The sequence below is a fragment of the Artibeus jamaicensis genome, unplaced genomic scaffold (assembly GCF_021234435.1).
Source record: "Artibeus jamaicensis isolate MK-2021 breed Jamaican fruit bat unplaced genomic scaffold, CSHL_Jam_final scaffold_847, whole genome shotgun sequence".
NCBI lineage: Eukaryota > Metazoa > Chordata > Mammalia > Chiroptera > Phyllostomidae > Artibeus > Artibeus jamaicensis.
The window spans coordinates 31,027,165-31,051,127 of record NW_026522057.1 but is presented as its reverse complement, the minus strand read 5'-3'; the positions used below and the strand labels follow the sequence as shown (position 1 = coordinate 31,051,127).

At 62.4% G+C, this 23,963-nt stretch overlaps 1 protein-coding gene across 1 annotated transcript in view; it reads right to left on the bottom strand.

Moving 5' to 3' along the window:
• The window catches only part of CFAP74 (cilia and flagella associated protein 74), a 43,582-nt gene extending 20,802 nt beyond the window's left edge, over window positions 1-22,780 (bottom strand). The window contains exons 1-18 of the mRNA XM_053660193.1: window positions 22,668-22,780; window positions 17,840-17,932; window positions 16,569-16,653; window positions 16,286-16,429; window positions 15,406-15,573; window positions 14,545-14,649; window positions 13,976-14,149; window positions 13,066-13,176; window positions 12,707-12,809; window positions 12,030-12,187; window positions 10,707-10,905; window positions 9,779-9,937; window positions 8,485-8,658; window positions 8,065-8,183; window positions 7,077-7,143; window positions 6,563-6,652; window positions 2,125-2,289; window positions 925-1,090 (exon numbers count right to left, since the gene is read on the bottom strand). Coding sequence (XP_053516168.1) covers window positions 925-1,090; window positions 2,125-2,289; window positions 6,563-6,652; window positions 7,077-7,143; window positions 8,065-8,183; window positions 8,485-8,658; window positions 9,779-9,937; window positions 10,707-10,905; window positions 12,030-12,187; window positions 12,707-12,809; window positions 13,066-13,176; window positions 13,976-14,149; window positions 14,545-14,649; window positions 15,406-15,573; window positions 16,286-16,429; window positions 16,569-16,653; window positions 17,840-17,915 — 2,263 coding nt within the window. The 5' untranslated portion in view covers window positions 17,916-17,932; window positions 22,668-22,780. The remainder of the gene's footprint in view (window positions 1-924; window positions 1,091-2,124; window positions 2,290-6,562; window positions 6,653-7,076; window positions 7,144-8,064; window positions 8,184-8,484; window positions 8,659-9,778; window positions 9,938-10,706; window positions 10,906-12,029; window positions 12,188-12,706; window positions 12,810-13,065; window positions 13,177-13,975; window positions 14,150-14,544; window positions 14,650-15,405; window positions 15,574-16,285; window positions 16,430-16,568; window positions 16,654-17,839; window positions 17,933-22,667) is intronic.
• Window positions 22,781-23,963: the final 1,183 nt, after the last annotated feature.

Sequence of the window (23,963 nt, the reverse complement as noted above, 5' to 3'; positions counted from 1 at the left end):
TAGAAATCCAGAAGCTATTTCTAGCCCCGAGAGGCCTGGCTCAGTGGGTTGGATGTTGTCTCACAAACTGAAAGGTCGCCAGTTCAGTTCGCGATCAGGGCACAAGCCTGGGCTGTGCGTTCAGTCCCCGGGCAGCGTGCGTTCTGGAGACAACTGACCCAGGTGTCTCTCTCATGTGGATGTTTCTCCCCCTTTCTCTTCCTCTCCCTTCCCCTCTCTCTAAAAGTCAATTAAGAAATCTTAAAAACTATTTCTAAAACTTACGTGGAGATACAAAGCACCTAAACCATCCAGAGCAAACACAGAAAGAACAGAGCCCCCGGCTTCACGACTTACTCCGCCGCTCCGGTCGCCGAGAGGGCGGGGCGCCGGCGTGGGGACCGAGAGACAGACCAACGGACGGACCGACTGATGGGAGCGGGGAGCCCGCGTTCTCAGCTCGCCCGCACGCAGCCCACCCGCTGAGTCCCGACAAAGGCAACAAACAGTGTCCGACCCGGGCGGCAGGCACAGCGGCGGCTCACGCGGGAGAGCGCCCGGCCCCTCCCACCGCGCGCTGAGCTCCGGGAGGAAGTGGCGCTGACGATGAAGCCGTGGCGGAAAATGTGCCATAAAGGCAGGAAAAACCATGAGCCTCGCAAGGGAGAAGGGGGAGACCACTAACTCCAAAACTGAGCGCGTCGGCTGGAGAAACCGACGTGAGAGTGGACCGTGAGAGTGGAAAGCGGGGAGGGGGTGGGGGGCAGCACTCGCAGCCCCGCTCCCGGGAGAGTCACTGCGCGCAGACAAAGTCCTGGAAGCAGCCCCGTCGCAGGAAAGTGCGAGGAGCCCTCGCAGCGGAAGGAGACGCCTGGGGGCGTCTCGCAGGCTGGAGGCTGCAGGGGAGACCCCTCAGCCGCCGGGCCTCCGCCCCGCCCTGCTCACCTGTGGGGCGCCCCTCCTCATAGTCCCTCTGGCTGAACATCTGCTCCCTCTGGCTGAGCACGTCCCACTGGGAGGACGACCTGCCTTCCAGCTGCGGCTCAGAGATGCTGGATGCGACTTTGTCGTAAAAACTTTTGTCTTCGTATGTGTATGTGAAGACGCTGCTCTAAAAAGAGAACGCAACACCTTTGTTGTCACTGTCCTTTCTCACTCAACTGCCTGCACTCCCTGTCCCCAGGAGGGCCACTGGGCTGGGGGCTGCTGGCTCCCACCCACCGCCAGCCCCAGCCCCTGACAGCCCCGCCCCGCCCACATCGCCTGCAGACACAGCAGGCTGGCCAGGGGCTCCTGCCCGTCCCCACAGGCCCTGACCCCTGTCTGGGGCCCACTGTGGGCCCTGCTCTCCTCCTGAGCCCAGGGGTGCCAGGCCTCTCTCCCAGGCGCCAGCTGGTGCTCTCCTGGCTTGGGTCCGGCTGCTGGCCTGGGGCTGCTCCCGCCTCTGCTCCTCCTCAGGGGGTCACCGCCACCCGGTCCCCCCAAGTGCAACTCACAGGCTGCAAAGGGACAGACAGGACGCTGCTTGGGCGGAGATGCTGTCCAGGCAGAGCCCACCAGGAGGAGACAGGGCCAGCGACCCCTCCCCTCCCCTTCCCCACCATCCCCGGCCCCTCCCACCTCTGCTTCAGCGCCAGCCCCCGCTGGTGCCCCTTCCTGGGTGCAACTCTTCCAGGGCCTCTGCGGAGACCCTTCCCCACAGCGGACAGAGCTACAAAGCAGCAGCTCAGCGCTCCTTTTGTGGAGGTGTCGGCTCATTCGGACGAGCTTTGACGGGGCAGCCTCTGCCCGCGGTGCCCCAGGGGTGCCCGGCGTGGTCCAAGGCGCCCGCTCAGTGGCACGCCCACCACACAGCCTGGGGGGGGCAGCTTGCCCCCACGCTGGGGCTGCAGAGGCGTCCGTGGCGAGGCTGGGCCTTGGGGCTCGTGGGCCTGGAGCCAGTGGCCACCACTTTGTCACCACGTGCTGGAGAAGGGACTGTGCCCTGCTGCCACTGCCTTGCCTGCTTGGCGACCCCTGGTGTCGTCCTCACAGAGACTGACATCCTCCACTCAGGTCGTTCCGCTCTCTGCCCTCCAGCCCTGGTGGACACACCGCAGGGCGTCATCATCCCCTGCCCTGCGGAGGGGCTGTGGGGACACTCACAAGCCTCATGACCGACGGGATGCTGTCCCTCTCGCAGGGCTCTGAGGCCGGGAGGAACTTGAAGCTGGTGCCCAGGCCCCCGGTGTTGGTCAGTGTGATGACTCGGGATGCGGTCTCCCCCACCACGTAGCTGCCGAAGTCGATGAGCTCCTTGTCCAGGGACAGCTGCCGACACACGCCGAGGGAGCCGGGTGACCACGCAGGGCGGCCACCAAGTCCCCCTCCCACCCGCCATCCTGAAGCCCCGAAGGCACTCTGAGCCCTGCCAGCCTCCTGCTGGGGGCACGGGGCTGCATCCGGTGCCACGTGGACAGGCAGGGTCTGCACACCCCGGGGACATCGAGACGCAGGAAAGATCTCAACCAGCAGCCTAGCCGAGGACTTCAGACACCAGGAAAGAGGAACGAACTGAACCCACAGCTACGGGAGGGAAGGGGATAGTGCAGGTCAGAGCAGAGGGCAAGGAAGCGGAGAAATCACGGAGAAGCTCAGGGAGACGAAGGACCCACAAACCTTTAGCAAGATGGACTAAGAGCAAAAGACTTGAATGAAAATCAGAAATGAAAGTGGGGACATAACTGGCCCCACAGAAAGAAAACAGGGCACGAGAGAGAACCTCCAACAGTCACAGGCCCACAGTCTGGATGACCCAGACGCACAGGGCACAGCCCAAGGGCCACTGGGGGCACACGCGGACCACACAGGCCGGCGCCCAGGTCGGCCTGTCAGCGCTGAGGGGAGGAGGACATCCCAGGCAAGAGTGCACACAGCTGGTGCAGAGTGCACGGGGCGGTGGGCTGGTGGCTGTCCCCTAGCTACAGGCCACCGGACTCTGAGAAGCCGCATGAGCACAGAGATGCTGTGCGGAGCCCGTGCTGGGTGGGCTGCCGCACTTTGCCAGTGGGAGGACAGAAGAGGACGTGCGTGTCTGGGAGGGGGGCCCAACTGCTCGGCGTCAGGGCCACAGAACGTCTGCAGCCACACTCCCTCTGTGCGTTTCAGGACCCAGCGCCTGAGGTGCAGCTGGATGCGGGAGACCCTGGAAGTGAGGGAGAAATGAAGACACCCCCAGGTGGGCAGAAGCGGAGGTGGGCAGAAGCGGAGGTGGGCAGAAGCGGAGGGCTCCCTCCAGGACCACCAGACGCCATCCCTGCCGGACATGTTCACGGAGCATGCAGGGAGGGGGAAGGACACGGTGGGGAAGGGAAGAGGCCAGGAACGGCAGACGTGGGCAGCTCCCGAGGACAGGGCTCCGCGGCGCCAGGGTTTTTTCTCCAGTGTGATTCAGAGACCGGCGCCGCTCTGTCCAAGTCCTCATCCAGGAAAATGTTCACTGGCTTTCAGAGAGGGGAAGTGGGCGAGTGGCGGACGCAGGGAAAACCTCACTCCCTCCGCTCCTGTGCCTGCTGCAGCGGGTCACACCCCCAACCTTGTGGTGCTCTGCCGGCACCCAACTAACTGGGCCACACCGGCCAGGGCCAAGATAGTAATTTTTAAAATGTACGTTTCTATTACTTACGTAGAAAGCAAACTATGGAGTTACAAACAAAAGTCACAGGAACACTAGTTTTTAAACTAACTGCTTTTCTTAAAATAAAAAACTGCCAGCCTCTGCTGGTGTGGCTCAGTGGATTGAGCCCCGGCCTGTGAACTGAAAGGTCGCCAGTTCAATTCCCAGTCAGGGTACAAGCCTGGGCTGCAGCTGGGTACCCAGTTGTGGGCGCACCAGAGGCAAACACACACTGGTGTCTCGTTCCCTTCCTTCCTCCCTCCCTCCCCCCTCCAAAGTCAAAAGGCACTCCCTCGGATGAGGATGGAAAAAGTCACTGGACACAGTGACACAAGTCACTGGACACAAGACACAGGAAGATGAGGTTTGTGACTTCGATGACAGAATGGGGTGGGCGGAGTTCTGCGGCCACCCACAGGAGCTACCATTTTAGGGTGTTACATGCAATCCCCGTGGCAACCACACAGAACATAGGAATAGAGGACACCTAAGAGGAAATGAACAGAATGGAAACGTTTCGCTACCAAACCCAAGTAAACACAAAGGGCGGGATGCAGGAAAGGAGGCTGCGAGGCCCAGGGAACAATGGCACAGCCGCGGCGTCCTGCAGGCCGACCCGGTGAAGCGGAAGGAAACCCCGCCGTCCGCCACGGCGGGCCGGACCCTGGGCGCGAGACCTGAGGAAGCCAGGCACAGAGGGACTGCGTGCTCTTCTTGCACAAGGCGCACAGAGGCGTCGGCTGCGCGGAGGCAGAAAGTCAGCGGGCTGGGGGTGGGGCGGGGCGAGTGCCCCCTGGGGGCGGAGCTTCCATTCGGGGCGGGGACGATGGCTGAGCGGACCGAGCGGCCGCACAGCATGGCGCATGCGCATGCCACCCCGCCCAGAGCGCTGCGCCCGAAGGCGGCTTCGCTGCCCCGGGCCGCAATACTGTGTGTCACCGCAGCGAGAGCCTGGAGAGAGAGACACTCCACAACAGGACGATCAAACACCACGCGCGGGCTGCATTGTGTCCCAGCTCAAAATACCAGCAGTGCGAGGTGCTTTGGGGTCATGGGGCACAGCTGGTGATAACCAGGAAGGTTGTTAGCCTCGCTAGTGCAGAGCGGCAGACCACGACCTCACTGCCTCGTCCCCTCGGCCTGCGGGGGCACCTCTGGTCCCGGGACGACGGAAGACCGTGCCGTGTGACCAGCGCTGGCGGATGGGCACTAGTGGGGGGGGAGCCCAGGGGAGGCCTGCGGCAGCCGGAGACACACGCCGCTGCCGGTGCAGCCGCGAATGCAGGAGCTGTTTGCTGGGCAGCGTCCAGCGGCAAGTGCTGCCCGGCGAGATTGTGGGCCGGTGTGGCAGCGTCTGGAGAAGAATACCCTCGTCTGTCCGAGGCACCTGGTTTCACAGGGACTGTGAGTGCCCTGTCGTGGCCGTTTCCCTCCGAAGCAGGTCAGCAACGGCAGGCAGGTCGGCAGACCCTGGAAACGCTGACCACGGGGACAGGTGGGTGCACCAATGGATGTCCGCAGCATTCTTTCTGCTTCTCGCTGTGCTTGAGATATTTCTTAATAGAAAAGAATCAGCCCTGGCTGGTGTCGCTCAGTGGATTGAGCTCAGGCCTGTGAACCAGAGGGTCTCAGGTTCCATCCCCAGTCAGGGCACATGCCTGGGTTGGGGGCCAGGTCCCCGGCTGGGGGCATGTGAGAGGCAACTGATCACTGTGTCTCTTACACATCAGTGTTTCTCTCCCTCTGCTTCTCCCCCCATTCCTCTTGCTCTAAACATAAAATCTTAAACAAAAAAAAGAATCAATTCACTTTCGCACAGCAAAGGAAACTCTCGATAAAACAAAAGGGCACCTAGAGGATGTGACATTCATCAGTCGTGTATCTAATAAGGGGTGATATCCAAACATATAAGGAGCTCACACAACTGAATAGCAAACAACCAAGAAGTCCAAACAAAAAAGTGGGCAGAGGACCTGAACAGACTCTTCTCCAAAGAGGACGACGGGTTGATGGCCAACAGACACATGAAAAGATGCTCAACCTCACTAATCACCAGGGGGATGCAAAGTCAAACCACAAGGAGCTCTGGCCACCACCGGCAACGGCTGCCATCTGTAGATCAACCAACACGTGGGGGGAGGGGGACCCTCATGCACTGCTGGTGGGAAGGCAGACTGGCCCGGCCCCCGCGGAAAGCAGTGTGGAGGGCCCTCAAAAATTAAATGCGGATCAAACTGCTTTACAAGCTGCGACCCTGCTCTGGGTATTTATCTGAAGGAAGTGAAGTCAGAGCCTTGAAGAGACGGACAGCCCGTGGTCACTGCAGCGTCGCTCACAACAGACAAGACACAGGAGCAGCCCAGGTGCCCAGTGGCACCGGCAGAGGGCGGGCACAGAAAATGCCAAGCCAGCCCAACAGGACAGCACTCAGGCCCTGGGAAGAAGGGACCCGGCCGGGCACAGCACAGATGGACCCTGCGGGCAGTAAGCCAGACGGAGGGAGACAAGCGCCGGACGAGCGAGTCCAGAAGACGGGAGCTGAGAGACGGCAGATTGGTGGTTGCTGGGGCAGGAGGAGGCGAAATGGGTGAAAAGGGCCAAAAGCACCAACTTCCAGTTACAAGACAGGCACGTGGTGACTGCTGTTTGGGGGACACCTCAGTCAGAGCTGCGAGGAGGACCAGACTGTCCCTGGGCGCCCTGAGGTCTCCTCCGGTGGCCCGTCCTGCACCTGGGCTCCACTGGCACTGGACTGTCCTGTTTCCCAGGGTGGACAGTGCCGCACCCCCTTTTCAGAGGGCCCTGCCGGCGGCCACGGAGCCCCGCCTGACCGGAGCCGAGACGTGGTCCCTCCCGCCCTCCCTCAGGACACACGCCTCACGCGCACCAGCGCCGCCCACCAGACCTCCCGGAAAACCGGGCACGTACGGAGCACTGCTTGGTGGAGCACTTCAGTGGGACAGCAAACCTGCCCGTCTGAGCCAGAAACGAGATGCTTCCTTCCAGGTCTTTATTGATCTGAAAAACAGAGTCCGACCAGCGTGAGCAGCTTGTGGCCCTCCTGGCGACACAGGTGACGTCTGATAGGCACAGCCAGGCCTGGCCCCGCTGGCTGCCGGCCAAGCACTGGTGGCCCCAGAGGGCTGCAGCCTAGCCAGAGCCTGCGGGACGGCCCCTCACAGACGTCCCAACACAGGACCCACCCCAGTCACACCACCGCCAGGAGCCAGACAGCTGCCGGGGTTCTGCCCAGCATTTGGGGACACGTGGAGCGCGTGTTAGGGATAAAACAGCAGCAGGGGCCCCGCGTGAGCCCATCCTCCCCGACGCTGAGAGTCCACGGGGCTCAGGGGCAGCAGGGGGCCAATGCCACCCCACCCCACTCTCACAATGGGGGGGAAGCCCCCTTTTACATCTCTGGTTTGAGAACCAAGACACTCACCATGGGCTTGAAGGTGACAAGCACTTCGAAGGACATGCCAGCCGACAGGGGACCAGGGGGGTTGAAGCTGTGGGCACAGCGACACATGGCACACCTGTGGTTACATCTCTCCAAAAGGCGGCTGCTCCCGGTCCTCTGGGTGCCGCCCCCCCCCCCCCGCCTCCCCGGACTCAGCCCACAGGGGCCCCGCCGCAACATCTGAGTGGGTGGGTGGGTGGGTGGGTGGAGGAAGGCGCGGGTGGGCAGAGCCCCCGGGGGCCGGCACCCACAGGAAGGCTGCTGCAGGGGCGGCAGTGGCCACAGTTGCCCTGGGGACGAGTGCCAGGCCCGACACTGGAGCTTTAGTACCAGTGTGAGGGGTGGGTGCAGGGGGGAGCCCCAAGTTCAGGAACGGGCTCTGCAGGGAGATGTGGAGGGCGTCAGGGCTCTGGACCCTGGGGTGGGGCGACGCTCCCCAGATGAACCAGCACAGCAGGACTGGGGCCAGGGCCCTGAGTCTCAGGTGGCAGGTGCCTGACAACACGGCCGCAGCACGAGGAGGGAATGGGACGCTGGAGAAGTGCCGGTAGGTTCGAGAAACGACTTAGGAAACGAGAACTGTGGCCCTTGAAGTGAGAGACTGGGCGAGAAGTCAGAGCGGCCACTCCACGGCAGCTCAAGGCGGTGGGGGGGGGGCGAGTGGAGTGACAGCTGAGGAAGATGGAACAGCGCTTGGGCACCCACGTGGCCAGGGACGGAGGGCAATGCGGTGACACTGGGAGGGAGCAGTGGCAGCAGGGACAGCTTTCCAAATCTGAATCCCCGGGAAGCCAGCCTGAACAGAGGACGCCGCACCAGACCTGGCGCGGGGCGGGGGGGGCAAGAAATGCGGCGCGGCAGCGATGACAGTCGCGGAGACACAGGGCAAGAGCCTCAGGGGCGACAGCAACCGCAGCCGGACAGCGCTGGCTGCTGGCCGGCGTCCCCCCCCCCGCCCCCGCCCTCTCACTCCACGTGGATGAAGTCCCGCAGGTGCTCGTCCATGCCCTCCAGCTTGCAGTAGTTGATGGCGTAGGTGGCGTTTATCAGCGTCATCTTCTTCTTGTACACTTTGCCAACATCGAAGTCCTGGAAAGACCAGAGAGACCGTCACCGAAGCTCCCCGGGGGCCGTGTCGGAGGGGTGGCCTGCGATGTCTGGGGAAGGCTGCCCCTCTGCGGGGCACGTGGAGCGGGCGCGTGCCCGGCTGGCGGAGTCTGAGGCAGGCAGCACCCTGGGGCCCACAGTCCCGCTCCCACTCACGCAACACAGCCCCTGGGAAGGTCCACCCCTCCAAGGGAAGGATCTGGCCGCTCTCAGCACCCGGCAAGGGCAGTGGTGCTGGTAGCCTCCCGCCCCTGCCGTGGCCCGGGACCCCCGGCGGGCTCACCTTGAAGTGGATGACCTTGGGCTTGCTGTTGAAGGGGCAACCTTTGAACTCACGCCCCGACACCACCTGCCTGTGGATCACCCCGCTTCGTAGCTGCTCCATGGTGCGGGCCAGGATGTCCTTGTCCATCTTGGTCCCTCCCACAGGCTTTCGGTCCACGTCCTCTTTGGGCACCTGGGGATCACAGGGACCGTGGCCGGCCCTGGAGAGCGAGGCCTGGCCAGGGGAGGGCGCAGGCAGGGCCGGGGGAGGGAACAGGAGCGAGAAGCAGCCCAGCTGGGCCAGGAGGGCCAGGACCCGGGCCGCACCCACACGGGGAGAGCGCCACCGGAGGGGCCTCACTGTGGAGCGAGGACCTGGGGACAGCCAGGTGCCCTGCAGCTCTCCCAGAGATGACTGCCAGGTGGGAAGGGTCTGTGTTGTAAAATCAGCCCCAGTTTTCATGCAGTTCCGCAGTAAGCAACAGAAATTCTCTCCAGGAGCACAGAAATGGGGCCCTCGTGACACGGTGACGAGAACCATTCTGAGGTCTGCCTCCCCGGGAGTTCTGTGGGTCCACTCGGGGTCCCAGCTGGGTCAGCAGGCACAGATGCTGGCCAAGGAGCTGGGTGTGCGGCGGTCCTCGCCATCCCGGACCTCAGGGGCCCCGGCTCCAGCCCGGCCATCCTGGCCTCGGGCCTGGCCAGCCAGGCTTCCCCAGAACCAGCAGCACCAACTCGGATTTGCCCTGACTGCGACTGGAGCCAGTCTGTTCGCAGGCCAAGCGTGGGGGCAGCCCACCCAGGGTGCGGCCTGGCCTTGGCCGGCTGCTGCGGGGACACGGCCACAGCCAGCAGCAGCTGTCCTCTGGGTGCCCCGGACACTGGCTAATTTCTTGGCTCACGGAGCTGCACCTGCTCTTTTGGAGTCAGGTGGCCAGCGCCCTGGACAGCCAGTGTGCCTTGAGAAAGATTGTCAGAGAACGTCGTGGCCTGGGGCCTTTTCCCGGAAACACGTTTACCAAAGACTAAGCAGAACGAAATCAGGAGTCGTCCCCTGACCAGGTCCCTGCACGTGTGGCCGCGCAGGGGAAGTATGGGACCGTGGTGTGCACCCCGGTTCCCGGAAGGCTCTGTGGGGGGAGACCGGGTTGGGGGAGGGAGGCAGCTGGGCGGCGAGGAGAACCCTCAGAGCAGCAGCCTCGGCCAGGCCACGACGAGGGCGCCGGGACCGGGAGGACACTCGGGAGACGGAGGCAGGTGGGCAGACCGCCCGGTGGCCAGTGGCAGTGACTCGGAAGCACGAGAGCAGGTACCTGGTACAGCTCATGGTCCTTGTCCCAAAGCCCGGGGATTTCCGGCTCAGCCAGGGTGTCCTCCTCACAGCCGGCGCTCCCGGGGTGGCCCTGGACAGACTCGCTGGACATGCTCTTCACCAGCTGTGCAGGCTCGGGGCGGGGAGCACTGTCGTCCTTCTGGTCAGGGACAGGGACAGGCGCGGACTGTACCAGCCAGGAGGCAAGGGAGCCCCTTCCCTTCCCAGAGGCCAGGGCACACCCTGTTCACTACGTTTTCCCATTTAAAACACAACTGTACACTGGTGCACATTGTTCTCCAGACCCGAGAAGGCAGCCTCTGTTGATGGCTGTGACCCTCAGCTGAAAGGTGTCTCCGACTGTCCCTGAAAACACCACACCTGGAACAGCCCTCATGGCTAAGGGGACAGAGCGCGGGGCCTGCACCAGACGGGACGTCGGAGGGAAGTCAGGGTATCGGAGGGGCTCCCAGGGAGACAGGGCAGGGGCGGCTCCTGGTGGCAGCCGGTCAGAGGCTGAAGAAGCCCGAGGGCTTCTGGCCCTGGTCCCGGCCCATGACTGACCTTTGGTCTTGACCTGCTAACTAGGGACAGGTGAGGTGGCCTGAGTCAGGGGCTCCCCTGGCTGATGAGGCACGATGACCCGAGACTCGTCCCCCAGCACCTGAGCTGTCACAGGGACAGGGCCTCACCAGGGGGCTCTGTCTGTGTGACAGCTTCCAGGTGGACACCATGTGGCCACCCCGGGCCCTGACGCCACCCTGTATCCCTCAGAGGGAGCCACGGGGCGAGGGGGGGCATTGAAACACACCTGCCCCCCACCGGGCTGCCTGTCAGGACAGGAGGCTGCTGAGATTTACGTGAGTCCCTGCGGCGTCCCCACAGCGGTCCCTCCGCTCCTCTGCAGGGGCGAGCCCGTGCCTGCTCACCACTGGGCAGCTCGGAGTGCAGGGAGCCCCGCCTTCGCTGAGGTCGGCGATGTAGTCCCAGGTCTTGTCTCTCAGGGTCGGCCGGGCCGCGGCTTTGGCTGGAGAACGGGGCCTCCTCCTCCTGCTCTCCTGAGCCGCCTCCTTCAAAATCCGACTCACAATCTCCTGCTTCCGGAGCCTCTGCTCCTCCTCGAAGGAGCTGGGAAAACGCCGTGGGCTGAGAGCAGGCGAGCTGCCTCTGGACCCGGGAGCCTGTCCCCAGCACAAGCAGGCCAGCCGGCACTGCGGGCCCCTCAGCCCAGCCCTGCCCCTGGGCGCCCAGGACGTGAACCTCTGCCCAGTCCAGCTCCCACAGTACACCCCGACCCTTCACGAGCAGCCCCTGCCCCTGGGCGCCCAGGACGTGAACCTCTGCCCAGTCCAGCTCCCACAGTACACCCCGACCCTTCACGAGCAGCCCCCGCCCCTGGCGTCCAGGCTGGTGGCAGGGTGCCCCGCGCAGCGCTGGGGTGAGGCCGCTCCTTCCTTCCCTCGGCTGCTCCTCTGGGCCCTCCTGGGAGCCAGGCCTGCCCCAGACTAAGGGACTCAGGTGGGCAGAGCCGTCTAGGGACCCTCCACCAGGGAGAGTGATGGCACAATTCTGGAGGCGACCCTCAGGGCCCCGCAACTCCCCACGACTCCCAGCAAGGGGGCAAGGAGGCCACGCCCGGCCAGACCCTGAGAACAAGCCTCTGGGGGAGTCGGGTGGGCACTAGGAGTGGGGGCAGGCCAGGCCGGCCGGACGGGACTGGAGAGGGGGTGGGGCAGAGACCTGGGCCTGGGGTCTGAGGAGGCCACTCCCGCGCAAGGCCTGTGGGGGCCCACGGGGCGGGGTGCCACCTGGGGAGCTGTGTACGGGGCCCTGCAGGGCCAAGGGGGCCTCAGGGTGAAACGCGGGGGTGCGGGCTGGGCGGCCCTGAGCTCTGCTCTAAGGGGACCAGAGGGTGATGCCCAAGCTGGGCAGCTGGCAGTGCCCGGGGGGGGCGGCGAGGAGGGGCGAGGAGCAGCTCCTGAGAAAGCAGACCAGGACCCTGAGGGTCAGTGCCGGGGCAAGGGGGCCACAGAACTATGCCCTGAGGCCCAGAACAGGCCCTGCCTGTTTGGGCGAGGTGAAGGGCAGGGGTCGGAAAGGGGGGTGTGGAGGGAGGGGCTTGGCAGGAATGAGGGAGGGCCGAAGTCCTGCGGCTGTATCCTACAGGCCGGTCCTGGGGTGGCCCAAGGAGAGATGGGCACCCCTCGCCCCCCAGCGTCCCCCCACCAGGCAGGCGCCTTGGGTGCCCTCACCGGTTCTGGGCCTCCAGCTCTTGGCGCCGGCGTTGATGGAAAAGGTGCTTGAAAGCGTCCCCGCCCTGGGCCAGAATCGCCTGCTTCTCGGCCCGGGTCCTTTGCTCAGCCAGCTCTGCTCTGGCCTGACCCCACGCCTGAAACTTCCGGAGCGTTTCCTTGGGGACAGAAATCACCGAGGTCACAGCACCAGCAGCGTGGGCACGTGCACACCGGAGCCCTTCCTGCCCGAGTCTGCGGTGAGGCCAGAGCCTGCCGCCCCTGTGGCTGTGACCGGCCTGCTCCCCTCTGCTCCCCGGCTCCTCCTGGCCGTCTTGTGCAGGCCGTCCCCCTGCCCACCTCCGCTGTCCCGGCCAGCTGCACACTCTCAGGCCCCGGGGGGCCGTCTCCTCCGGGAAGACCCCGAGCCCATGGGACCCTGATCTTCCCTCTTCCCATGGGCATGGGACGGCTGCCTTCCTCCCGCCCGACCCTGTGTCTGGCCAGGAGTCTAGGGTGGATGCTCTGTACGTCCTCACGGAGTGGCCGAGTCTCTCAGAGACCCAGGAGGCACTTCCGAGGAGCAGGGATCACGAAGGTGGGCAGGCGCTGCTTGCACGGGAGTGTCGGGGCCCCGAGAGGTGAGGCTGCCCGGCCAGGCGGGTGGGGGTGGGGGTGGGAGCGGGGCGGGCGCCTACCCGGTTGGCAGTGATGCTGTTTTTCAGGGCCAGCACGGCGTCCATGCGCCTCCTCAGGTGCTCGCGGGTCTGCACCTCCTGCTCCCGCTCCTGCTCCCGCACCCTGGGGAAGGGGCGTTGTGAGCTGGGCCGCGCCCACTGGGACCCCGCATGAGGGCACTGAAGGGCGTGGGCAAAGCCTGGCTGCAGCCCGTGTTGCTGGGCCGGAGGCCCGTGGTCCTGTTCTGGACACACCAGGCAGGCGGCTCGAAACCAAAAACACGGATTTATTCTTCATTCATGACAACGTGATGACTTAATGGCAAACACAGGCAGGGACCTGGGTGCTCCGACTCCCTGGCAACCCCCGGCACACGGACCTTCCCAGGGAGGCCTTCAGGAACTTCACCGCCGCCCTGTGGTTCTTCCTGGCGTCGTCCAGCAGCTTCTGGTGGCGGAGCCCATTCTCCCTCTGCAGGTGCAGCACCTTCCTGCAAGCCACACACAGTGCTGACCACACAGGGCTGACCACACAGGGCTGACCACATGGCGCTGACCACACAGGGCTGACCACACAGCGCTGACCACACAGCGCTGACCACACAGGGCTGACCACACAGTGCTGACCACACAGGGCTGACCCCCAGCTCACACCTCCCCCCAACCTGCCGCCAAGGGAACGGCATCTGCTGTCAGCCCTTGGTGATGCAGGGCAGACCCCGTACCACGGGCAGCAGGTCAGTGGCTGCCTGGGGAGCCCCAGAGGGGTTGGGGGAGCCCAGGGACCAGGACCATGAGGATGAGGGCCCAGGGGACTTAGAACCCTCAGAGGCAGCAGCAGGGTGCGGCCAGGGTTGGATGAGGCGGTGTGGGGAGGTGCCTCCCGGCTTCTAGGAGGCCCCCAGATAAAGGCGGAGCCAAATGATGGGGGGAGAGGCTGGGAACGGAGGGGAGGCCCCCCCCCCCCGGCACACACACACAGAGGCTGACACACGGGGGCCAGAGGGGCACTCACACCCTTCAGGTGGGGGTGCTGGGTCCCACGGCTTGTGCCACATTTAGGGATGCTCGTCCTGCCCAGAGGCAGGGGACGGGGACGCGCAGGGACTAAGCCTCTGGGGACCCCGGTGGGGAGCCGGGCCTGGGGAGGGTGCCTGGGAGGAAAAGCGACCTGAGTTCCCGGAGAAGGGGCTGTGGCCAGGGACTCTGGGGAGGGGCGGCCCCAGACAGGAGGCCAAGGAGGCGTGAGGCCAGGTGAGGCCAGGCCTGCAGGAGGTCGGGGCCACCCACCTGGCCCTTAGCAGCCGGTTCCTCTCCGCCTTCCGCTCGGCCTCCTCCTCCCTGCGCAGCTGCTCGGCCGCCTGCACCTGCCGGCGCCCCCTGGCGGCCTCCACCTCCTCCCGCACACACTTCCACTCGGCCTCCAGCTGGCCCTCCCGGATCTCGATGTGCCACATGGCACTCCTGGCCAGGGACAGGCACTCCTCTTCATGTCGGCGAAGGGGCTGGGGACCTGTGTCACCCACCCCAGGGATCTGGGAGGGCCATCGCGCACCTCTGACGGGGCAGCGCCTCCTCCGAGTCGGCTGGGTCTGCAGTCACTGGAGACCCGCCGCCCACCCCTGTCTCCGTCACCCTGCGGCCAACCCGGTGGGACCCGCTTCTCCACTTCCCAAAAGTCCAGGGGCCCGGGGGGCGGGGCACTACCACTGAAAGGGACTCCCGCTGCCCTGGGAGGAGGGTGTCTGGGAGTCGCAGGCAGGTGGAGGGTGGGCCAGGGCCACAGGGTCTGGGGGGGGGCAGGGAGAGAGCTCGGGTCTGGACACAGACAGAGCAACAGGAGCGGCCCCTGTACTCACTCGCTCTCCCTCAGCGCGGCCCTGATTTTCGACTGCAGGTCCCTCTCGTTCTCCAGCTCGGTGCCCAGGCGTCTGGACGCGGCCTGCAGGCGGCCGGCAGCGGCACTGAGAGCCACGGCGGCGGCGGGAGGACAGTGGGAGTGGAGTCAGAGCCTGGGTCCAGGGTCCCGGGGAGCACGCCCTGCTCACCGCTCCAGGATGGGGGCCCGGTTCCCCGGTGGGCAGCCCCTCGGAGCAGCAGGCCCTCCGGGTTTGGAGCCGGGAAGCACCTGGCACACTCAGTGAGTGACTGGTAGCAGCCCAGTGGCCGAAAAGCCACCAAGACTCCGTGTGGGCTGTAAGTCCTCTCCCTTTATTCCCTCTTCCCTCCGGGAGCTGCGGGCTCCCCGGATGCTGCGCTGCCACCGGAACCAGTTCTGATCCCAGGCAGGGCCATTTCCATCGCAGGGGGAGGGTGGGCGGCCCCATGGGGCCTCCTCACCTGGGCGAAGCCAGCCCAGGGGGTCTTCCCCCGCCCCTCCCCGCACTGCCCCCAGGATGTCCTGCCTGCCCCTCTTCCTGGTGGCTCCACTGGGTTTCACAGTCTCCCGACCCGGGAAGTTCTTTCCCCATCACTACACGGCGGGTTGTTTTTGTCACCGGGACCCAGCCGGGAGGTCACTTCCTCAGGGAGCCCTCTCCCGGCCACCTGCTTCCAAGTGACCAACTGTCCTGGCCTCACGGCCACTGGCTTCCAGTCCTCGTGACCAAGCCGGTAGTGCCTGTCCACTCTGGGTCGTGTCCTTTCTCACACTCGGCAGGAGGCCCGTCTCTGCCCCTGGTGGCCCGCCAACCCCGCCCGGCGGCGCAGCGAGCACCTACATGTTGTTGGCCTCTCTCTCTGCCGCCATCTCGGCTGCCACTCTCTCCTGCTGCTTGGTGATGAGGTCCGTCCGGTGGCAGCAGGCGCGCAGCTCCTCCCTGGGGTTGAAGCCAGAGTCTGGGGGCAGGGCCTGGAGCTCGGCCCTCCCCTCCTCCAGCCCCCGACGGCTACGCCTCAGGAGGAGGCCAGGGCCAGTGGCCGCGGTCACGTCACCCCTTTCTGGGGTTTTCTCTGACAGTCAGCCACACACGCAGGGTCTTGCCCACGTTCTGAAAACCCTGCCGGGGGGCCACCATGTGACCTGCGCCCAAATGGGGGTGACCGTGAACCAGCACAAACAAGGAGCTCAGGCCCTGAAGAGCCCCCCAGGAGGCCTGGGGGGCACAGGGGGCACTGCCTGCGCCTCGTCATGGGTCCAGACCACAGACCGAGGGACAGCCAGACCAACGTGGGGCCCGCGCCGGACCCTGGCTCCAAACGTCCCTCCGAGGGTGCCTGCCCCTCAGTCACAACAGCAGAGCACGGCCCGCAGCGCCGACTCCGAAAGGCTTCTAGGGACGGCGGGAGCTGGCTGTCCGAGGCCTGAGGGCGTCCTGGGGTGAGGTGTGGCACTGAGGCCACCAGGGGAATGTCTGCAAGTTGCTTTCAAATAACATAGCAAAGAACAACCACGGCTCCCACCCAGAAACGTGCGCACACGGGCACGGTGGTCGCAGGCCGAGGGCGACACGGGCGGCCCACGATGTGTTTCCAGCTTTCCTGTGTGTCCACGGGCTCCTTCGTGGACACTCGGGGAATGCACCGCGGGTGCCGCTGCTGACCAGGCAGGGAAGTGACCGGGGGACACGCAGTCGCACCAGCTTGCCCGACCCGGCTCACCTGGCCTTCTGAATGGAGAGCTCTGCGCCTGCACGCAGCTCGGCCAGGTAGCCCAGCTCCTTCCGCAGGAGAGGGGCCCGAGCTCGGCCCCGGGCCGCCGCCCGCCTGCTCTGGTCGGCTCCGGCCTTCTGCGCCGTCTTGGGGCTGGTGCGGAAAGGACACCGGCTGCCACCACGTGGCCAGCGCGCCCGCCTGCCTTGTCCCCCTGCCCGCCCCACCCCGGTGCGGGTCCCCAGGGTCAGGGACTCCGGGGGGACAGCAGCCGCCCACCCACGCTCATTACCGACAGTCCTCCGAGTCAGCGTGGGCCTCAGCGTCCTGAGCAGGGGCTTCAACCCTGGATTCCGGGTCCTCCCACTCATCGCTTTCTGCAAACCAAGGTGACAGATTAAAAAAGAAAAGCAGATCTAGAAATTCAAAGCTGAAACTCAAGAATAAATCTTGACAAGCTCCAACGTGGGTACCGACGGGGGTGGCATCCCAGAGCAGCGGTTCTCAAAGAGTGGTCCGAGGAACCCCGGGGGTCCCCGAACATTTTCCGGGGGTCTGCACACTCAGCACTGTTTTCACGACAATGCAAAACGCCGTCGGGCTTTTCCACGCCTGTTTCACGAGCACACGGTTTTCCAGAGGACAGGTGACCTGTGACATCACAGCAGCTGTGGGGACCCTGTCTTCTGCTGAACCAGACCCTCTGTGTTCCACATAGTAGGTTCGCTGTTTCAAGTGAGTTAACCAATGGCTTCTCGGCAATAGCGGGGGCTGCAGCTCACAGCGGCGGAAAGCTCCCCGGGCCTCGGCCGTGTGTGCGCCTGCGCGGTCAGCAGCTGGGGGCTGGCGCCCACCTTGCGGGCCCGGAGTGCCGCCGCCGCTGTGGGTCTGCACAAATGCCACCGGAGGGGCCCTCAAAGGCACCGCTGCGCAATCGCAGGAGCCGGCGGGCGACAGTCGCAACGTGCTGGGGGTCGGGGCGGCACAGCGCAGCGCTGAGTGGGCCGAGCCGACCCTGGGCCAGGGAACCGTGTTGCTCCCAGGGCCCGTCGGGAGCATCGGGGGGCTCATCTGAGAAAAACCTCAGGCCACCAGAGGCTAAAAACAAAAAATCAGACCAGTGTGGCTCAGCGGGCTGGGCGTCAGCCTGAAGAGCTGGAGGCCACTGGTTCGATTCCCGGTCAGGGCACATGGCTGGGTTGAGGGTTCCGTCCTGGTTGGACTCACAGGTGAGGCCAGCGATTGGTGTTTCATTCCTTCTCTTTCTCCCTCCCTTCCCCTCTCTCTAAAAATAAATAAACAAAATCTTTTAAGAAAAATCTAAAAGCCTCCAGAAAAAAAAGTTGGTCTCACTCAAAGGGTCGGGGTAAAAACGCGGTTCGTGTCTCAGCAGAGGAGCTGGAGACCAAGCGCCAGGCGCCGCGCCCCAGTTCTCAGCCTCCCTTTGTCTGAGAGAAAGACGCCGCGTTTCCCAGACGGCGTCTCTCTGCAGAGAGAAACTGGAAAAGACGCGCTCGCCCGCCGCCTTCCGCGCTGCGGCGCCTCCGCCCGCCGGGGACTGACCTGCAGCACCGTCCTCCCCGCGTGGGGCCTGGGCCGGCCGCCCCGCCGCGGGGCGCAGAGGCGCGCCTCCTTCCATCTTGGGAGGCGAATCAGCTAGAAGGAAATGACAAAATATAGATGAGCAAGAGCATACGTTATTAAACAAGAACCTACGCGACTGGATTTCATAAGAACAAACTGCTCTTGTACAAAGACCTCGCGGAAAGGAACAGACAAGCCACAGCCCGAGGAAACGCGGCAGCGTGGATGGGGGCGCGGGGCGCGGGTCCGGAACACGCAGGACCCTCGACACCCACAAACACGTCCAAAAGCCCGCTGAGGGGCGAGCCGTGGGGAACGGGCACCGTGGAGGGAGACATGCAAACCGCCATGTGCCGGGGAAACTGCGACGCCCTCCGTCAGGGGGACCGCGGGCCGGACCACCGGAGCCACCACCACGCACTGTGAGATCGCCGGGGTCGGGACCGCTGAGAGGGCTCAGCCTGGGCCAGGGCGCGGAGCGGCCCCGGGGGTAGCCGTGCACACACACACACAAACCACGCACCCAGAGCCCGCGTGCAGTTCCCGCTCACAGAAGGAAGTTCACAAAAGGTGACTCCCGGTCAAGATGGCGGCACAGGTACACACAGTTCGCCTCCTCGCACGACCACATTGAAATTACAACTAAATTATAGAGCAACCACCACTCAGAATCGTCAGACACTGCGTTGAATGAAAGGCTGACAACTACAGAAGTAAAGACGTCAACATCCATTGAGACCGGCAGGAGGGGTGCAGACGCAGAAGGGGCTGGTCCCACACCCACGTGTGATGGGTAAAAATTCAGGAGGGACATCTCGGGAGCAAGGAGCCCCAGCCCCACACCGGGCCCCCAGCCCAGGGTTCCAGTGCCGGGAAGATAAGTCCCCATAATTTCTGGCTGCAAAAAAACAGTGGGAATTGAGTCGGGGGAAGGAACAGCTGGGGCCCCGAGCAGAGCCAGCCTAGATTCCCAGCTTGGCTTTGCCTGGGAACCTCCAAGCCCAGCATAAGTAACAGCCATCTCAGGCCACTGCCTGGGGCAGAACACAGGTGGGGGCTGACCTTGGCCTGCACCACCTGGGAAACCCCAGGAGAGATAGCACCCAGTGGAGGCCACAGGCCACGTCGGAGCACCACCACCCTGCCCCTGCACAGCCGATCCTCCTGGATGGCAGAGGGTGGTGGTCGGTGGTAATAGCCAGTCCTTGCAGCAGACTGGCCTGGGTAAATCCCTCACATGGACCTGCCAACAGCAACCAAGGCTCAACTACAAGAGGAGGGTGTACTCAGCCCACACCAAGGGCATACCCTGAGTACCCAGCTTGGGTGACAGTGAGGCTGTGCCACTGGGCCCTACAGGACACCTACTGCACTGGGCCATACGACCAAGACAGGGAGTCAGAGCAGCTCTGCTTAACACACAGAAACAAACTCGGGGAGGCTGCTGAAATAAGGGGACAAAGAAACACGGCCCAAATGAAAGAACAAAACTCCAGGAAAAGAACGAAATGAAGTGTGGATAAGCAACCTGTCAGATGCAGAGTTCAAAACACTGGACGGAAGGGTGCTCAAGGAACTCAGTGAGGACCTCGGCAGCGTAAAAAAGACCCAGGAACAAAGGACACACTGATTGAAATAAAGAACAATTTACAGGGAAACAATAGGAGAGTGGATGAAGCTGAAAATCATACCAGTGATTTGAATGATAAGGAAGCAATAAACAACCAATCAGAACAACAAGAAGTAAAAAGAGTCCAAAAAAAACGAGGACAGTATAAGCATCCTCTGGGACAACCCAGGCGTTCCAACATTCGCATCATAGCGGAGCCAGGAGGAGAAGAGGAAGAGCAAGGAATTGGAAATCTACCTGAAAAAACAATGATCGAAAACCAAATTCCCTAATTTGGTGAAGGAAATAGACATGCTAGTCCAGGAAGCACAGAGAGTCCCAAACAAAATGAATGCAAAGAGGCCCACTCCAAGACATGTCATAATTAAAGTGCCCAAAGGTTAAAGGTAAAGAGAGAATCTTGAAATCAGCAAGAGAAAAGCAGGTAGTTACCTACAAGGGAGTCCCCATAAGACTGTGAGCTGATTTCTCAAAAGAAACTTTGCAGGCAAGAAAGGATTGGCGAGAAATATTCAAAGTCATAAAAAGCAGGGACTTATAACCAAGATGACTCTATCCAGCAAAGCTATCATTTAGAATAAAAGTGCAGATAGAGAGCTTCCCGGACCAAAAAAAAAAAAACCAAAAAAAAAACTGAAGGAGTTCATCATCACCAAACCATTATTATATGAAATGTTAAAGGGACTTATTTAAGAAAAAGAAAGATGATCAAAACTATGAACAATAAAATGGCAATAAATACACAACTATCAACAATTGAATCTAAAAAAAATTAAGCAAATAAGCAGAACAGACAGAATCATGGATGCGGAGAGGGTTTTGATGGTTACCAGATGGGAGGGGCTTGTGGGGAGAAAGGGTGAGGGGGTGAGGGATCGAGAAGCACAAACAGGTGGTCACGGAACAGCCGTGGGGACGTACAGTGCAGTACAGGGAACGGAGAAGCCAAAGAACTCGTACACAGGACCCATGGACGGGAACCAAGGAGGTTCCTGCGGGAACCAGTGGGCGGGGTGGGGACACTCCTGGGCGTGTTTCAGGTGGCGGGCACGCAGGTGCCTGCCGCTGTCACAACGCAGCGAGCTGACACGTCAGACGCAGGTATGTTCCAGGGCGTGAGCTGGCGAACCCTCGTGGACGGTCTCGGAGTTTCAGAGCATCCGTTACAGTCTTCACGCCGGGAACGCTGGGAGCTCCCCGGGGGAGTTTGGCACGAAGGGTCACCTTAAACGCTGATGTCACCAACGAGACGCTGCAGCTGCTGATCCCGCTGCACCCTGACTTAACGGCAGTGGGGGACTCGGTTACTTTGCGACGTGACTCACCAAGGACAGGTAAACGGGAGGAGAAATGGTTTCAACGCCCCACGTGGGGAGCAGGAAACACCTGGACACCCGGCCGCAGGCAGTGCTGCTCCAGCCTCAGGCAGAGCCCCCTGTGCCCCCAAACCCTGACCCTGAAGTAGGGTCGAAGACAAATTTGCCGAATGTGCTTGAGAGAAGCAGCTGGAATTCCCACTTCGATCATGCGTCTGGCTGGCTGCCAACCACCAGACTGAAAATAGCCAAAAATGCTGGATAGAGCTGTATTTGAATCGCCTCAAGACACTTGAAAAATTGACAAGAAATTAGAATGATCACGCCAAAATCTGAGTGAAGGCAAGAATATAAATAGATTGAATGACCAAGCTAAATAAAAACCAGGTTGGATCTTACCGAGTTGGATTAAAAAGCAGTAACAAGAAATCTAACTCTGCCCTGGCCGGTGTAGCTCAGTGGATTGAGCACCTGTGAACCAGAGGGTCGCAGCTCGATTGCCATTCGGGGTACGTGCCTCGGTTGTAGGCCAGTTACCACCAGGGGGCGCACAAGAGGCAACCATACATTGATATTTCCCTTTCTCTTTCTCCTTCCCCTCTAAAGATAAATAAATTTAAAAAATAAAAAAAAATCTAACTCTACCACTTAAAAACAGACACCGAGGTGCACAGAAGTACCGCATGGCAGCGGTCAGGAAAAAGTGCGGTGGAGACAGGGAGCGAGCGGGAAGCTGGTGGAGTCACCTAGAAACGGACAGAAGGGCTTCGCAAGAGGCGCTATCGTGTCCCTACCAACCCACGCGGTCCCAGACTGGACTCTTGGGCTCTCCTGACTTCATGGGATCAGCTGGCAAAACGTGCTTGACTCGGGCTGAGGGTGAGATGCAGTGACATGTCCGGTCCCCCTCCTGCCCCGCGGCCACGCTGAGGTTACACTGGGGAGTGTCCTCGTGTGCAGGAAACACTCTCCCCGGGACCCGGGGGTAACAGGCCACCATGCAGGCGACTATGAAATGTTTCAGGAGAAGACTTTTTTTGTGCTGAACTTTTATGTAAATCAGGGACAGCTTCGAGAATTAGAGTGTATACAGTAGATCATTTACATAAAGCTTACACGCAGGTGAAAGTTAATGGCGACGTTGCTTGGGGTCAAAGGGGGAGGTGGGACAACTCAAGAGCAGCCAGGGGACTAGAGCCTCAGGAGGCAGCCTGCGTTCCGGGACAGGCCCGCGTGTGGCGGGGGCAGGTGTGCTGTCTCTCGGGTTGCCGACAAGGCCCCCCTTCCAGACTGGGGTAGTGGCTCCTGCTGTTCGCTCTACGAGGGGTCCCCACACTGCACACCTCGATTTCTGCACCGCGTGTCTGCTGAGCCCCAGCCAGAGCAGCCCGCCCACTACGTCGTTCGGTGTCCGGCGCCCGGTCGCTGTTCAAGGACTGTTTGCCAGGCACGGAAACTTGAGCGGAAAGGAGTGTTCGCGCTGGGAAAACACGGGAGTAAAGGCCTATCCACTTCCCCAAACCGGTTATGCATTTAAAACTAACTTGGGTGACTCCGGAATCAGCAGTTATCGTCAGGTGGCCCTTGCCTGCCCAAGCTCTCAGGGTGCCACCTTACCAACTGGGCTGAGCTCCACTCAGTAGTTCCCGGCTCCGCGCAAAGCCCAAGGCAGCACCCGCGCCTGGGGCTCCCGCAAGCCAGCCGGCAAAGGTGTCGGTCTGAGCCAGGGGGGCGGCCAGAGTCCCGGTGCCCGGCCCCAGGCTCCGGGCAAATGGACTCCCCTCCCGGCCGACCCGCTGGGGTCTGGGTGGCGCGGGATCTGCGCAGCGAAAGTCCCGACCACCACCGTCACGACAGCTACCCCGGCAGCAGCGGTCCTCTCGCAGTTGCTCTCCAGGCAGCTCGTTGCGCGGTTTGGGGCGGCAGCTCCATAGCAACCGACGGCTCCCAGGGAGAGGGAGGTGCTCGTGCCGCCCAGCTCCCCACCAGCCAATGGCTCAGCCCAACCGCCTCGCCGCTCCCCTGCTCGGAGATGGTTTGGTCCTGCGCGGGCGCCCCCACGCGGGTGCAGTGTGGCTAAGGTGGCCAGGCATGCGCCGGGGAGCGCGGGAAGGTGAGAGCCGCTGCCCTGCGCTTGTCGCAGGCTCCGGCCCTGCACCCCAAGTGGAGGCTAAGGCCAGGGGGTGGAGGATCCGGCGTGCCCCGGCCACCAAGCTCTCACAGAGGAGCCCAGGGTTGCTCAGCAGCCTGAACACCGTGCCTGAGGGTTTGCCCCGAACCTGTCAAAGCTCCAGTTAGTTGCTAAGTTGAGAAATTGGACAGTTTACATAAAATCAAGACTCCCCACTTCTCTAAGGAGGGTGATGGGGCTGTTGATGTCAACTCAACAATAACAGGAGCCCCGGTTTGGGGTGTGGCGGAGAAAGAAACTAAGTGCGAAAAGCTCCATCATGAAGCAGCCCAGCCTGAACACAGGCTGGCCTAGGCGAGGCCCCTCCGCCCTTCTGGTGGCCCCCCCTGTCCAACCTGGCCCATCCCCTCTGCCCTGAGCTCCCTGCTCTGTCCTGTTGGCGGTTCAGCTCCACCACGGGACACACCTTGCCTGGGACTACAGGAGCCTTCTCCAGCCCTTGCCCACCCCACCAGGCGGCATGTGGAGACAGAAGTTCCTTACCCTGGACCCTAATTGGTCAATCTTCATGCAAATGAGGACTCAAAATTCTCACAGTTTGATTGGTTCAAAAGGCACTGTCCTTATTGGACAGAATGGAACTGCTCTGCTGGGTGGGTGAAGATAGTGATTGGTGAGAGGTTATAGCTGCCAAGCTCTGATTGGATGGGGGAAACCTACATCCTATTGGTCGAAACAAGATTCCAGGAAGTCCTTTATAGGGGCTGCTCAGAGGCTAGAAACACAGCGGAGGCAGCAGCTCAGTGCAGGCTGCTTCCTGATGTGCAGTTTGCATGAGAAACCCCTGGGCAGAAATGACTGCTAGGCTCTCCTTTACAGAATGAAATAAAGTCGAGCCCAGGCCACCAGGAGCTGCTCTTAGCAGGTGTCCTCTCTCAGGGTCCATAGGGCACCATGTGCCAAACTGGTCTGGAGTTAACCGAGCTCCCCCTGTGTGCTGTCCAGTCCCCAACACTCTGTTCTTCT